This window comes from Limulus polyphemus, unplaced genomic scaffold (assembly GCF_000517525.1).
Source record: "Limulus polyphemus unplaced genomic scaffold, Limulus_polyphemus-2.1.2 Scaffold5224, whole genome shotgun sequence".
Classification (NCBI taxonomy): domain Eukaryota; kingdom Metazoa; phylum Arthropoda; class Merostomata; order Xiphosura; family Limulidae; genus Limulus; species Limulus polyphemus.
Window position 1 is genome coordinate 44,511 of NW_013670834.1, and position 2,323 is coordinate 46,833.

The 2,323-nt window shown below is 29.0% G+C and overlaps 1 protein-coding gene across 1 annotated transcript in view; it reads left to right on the plus strand.

The window, feature by feature from the left end:
• Positions 1–2,323, plus strand: part of LOC106472294 (multiple C2 and transmembrane domain-containing protein 1-like) — a gene marked incomplete at its 5' end in the record, with an annotated part of 58,043 nt that overhangs the window by 42,603 nt on the left and 13,117 nt on the right. The window contains 1 exon segment of the mRNA XM_022400891.1: positions 913–1,014. Within this exon segment, the coding sequence (XP_022256599.1) occupies positions 913–1,014 (102 nt within the window).

Below are 2,323 nucleotides of genomic sequence, written 5' to 3' on the forward strand. Positions count from 1 at the left end.
GATGTTAAAACAAACTAAAGAAAAGACAGTTTCACAACATAGTAGTTAAAACTTGGTGTTAAAACAAACTAAAGAAAAGACAGTTTCACAACATAGTAGTTAAAACTTGGTGTTGCAACAAACTAAAGAAAAGACAGTTTCACAACAACCCAGCCAGTGCAACAGTTGTATCATGGATCAACAAAAACATACCATTTAATGAACAACCAACCAAAAGAAACAGTTTAATGTTAGGCCAATTAATAATGTAATTTCCAAATAAATTGATTAACTTAAAAGTTGCAAGAAAGATCCATAAAAAGAACAGTTGAATGAGATACCAGTCAAGAGAAAGTTTTGTGACAGACCATTTAAAATGTAGTGTCATAGCAAAACCAAACAAGGCAAATTCTCATAACAGATAGTTACTGATAGTTTTCCAGTAACATGCCAACGTAAAGGCCGATCATGTATATATTTTCTTAATTCACTAATTAGGATAATGCTTCAAATCAGACCACAACTCAAAATAATTTTGTATTAATATCTTTTATATGAAGGTGAAAGAAAATGAATCAATCAGTTTTAGAATGTACTAGAATGTGTAAATTATATATAGTTTCACTGCTAAGTTTTGTGTGACTTTTTAGATAATTTGGATGTCAATTTAGAAATCATTATGTTATTATAAAGTTTTTGTGGTCCTGAAAATCAATATCTTTAACATAACTAAGAACTATCGTAGAATATAATTGATACTTCAAACCATTGGTATTTGGTGAAACTCCATAATTACAGAATTGTCTGGTTTTTCCTCGATTCTGTTATCGTAGAGTATTTTGTGGAGATAACTACTGATAGTTTTGTTCTGAGTAATATTTAACTCTTGTGCAAAGAGATAGAAGAGCATAATTTAAATATTTGTTTAAACAGGTAAAGAATGGTGAGAAAAGATGGTACGCACTAAAGGACAAAAAATTGAAAGGTCGTGCCAAAGGTCAAGTTCTGTTAGAGCTGGATATTATATATAATCCTGTAAGTTTGTAAACTACTTTTTATGTCACATTTTATTAAAAGTTTCATGTTTTATACTTTCCTCATATTTTGAGTGGTTTATTGTTGTAGAAAAATCAAATTAGAGATGAGTTTATTAACAATTCAGGGCCAATTACTAATTCATTTAACACTGCTAGCATTAGATAACTTGGTTCGCATTAATGCCTCGTTCTTTCCAGAAAGATTATATAATCATGTACTCACTTCATACAGTTTGTTTGTATTTAGATACGCTAGTATGTATTAGGTGAGTTTATTGAGGAAATAGGCTTGTAGATCATGCAATTTTCATGTTTTTATTTTCCATCTTGTAATTTTTTCAAACAAAATAATTCACAATGTAGAACACTTTATTGAAACTGCTTCAACAGTCAACACCCAAATTTCCTCTCCCACCAGTTCATTTGTTTAATAATATTATCTATTAATCTTTATTTGGGTCAATTAAACTGGTTACTGATACACCTTAATCTGGTCATTTCAGGACATAAGTTGAATCATCATAAAAACTCAGTATCGCATTGTCATGATTATACTTTTAGTATGTACGTTTAAATTTAATTTCTTAATTAGCATGATCTTGTGTTTCTAATGATTTTAGCTCTTAGACTATAACTCATCAAACAGTTGTAAGTTAGTATACTCAGGTTTGTGACTGTGGTGTTGATAACCTGAGTATATTAACTTAGAACTATTTGACATATAGTCTAAGAACCAACTGGAAATTTTACACATGAGTGTATTTGGCAGGAATTAAAATTGTCAGTGACACATTAGTTAAAGCTTTTAATGAAGGTTCACATACAAAAGTCTACTAGGAAATAGAAGATTTGGATGTAGCCTACGTAAATATTTTTGTAATGTTTCTTAGAAACGTTCACAGTTATTATATTTTTATGATACTTGTTTACCAAACTCAAATGACTTTTTCTGTTACTTTGAGAGAGAATGTCTGTTCCTTCAGTAACAATTACATTTGGAAACCAAATTTCTTTTTATCCCTTTAGGTATGAAATCAGTTCTCTTTGTTGTCAGCTTTAGGTCTTGTCTCACATTAACAGTATTTCTTAAAGTATCTTTACGACTGATTAAGAGAAAAATAAAACACATTTATTTTGAAAAAATCTCATTGAAAAACTCGTGTTACTTTAGTTGTTTTATATAAACCTATTAATTTGTAGTTTTTCATTAACGTGTTCTACAGCTTGTTCTTTCATTAATATTTGCTCGGCTTTTTAACGGAATAATTTTTTTCAATAGTTTCTGTTTATTATAAATATTAGAATTA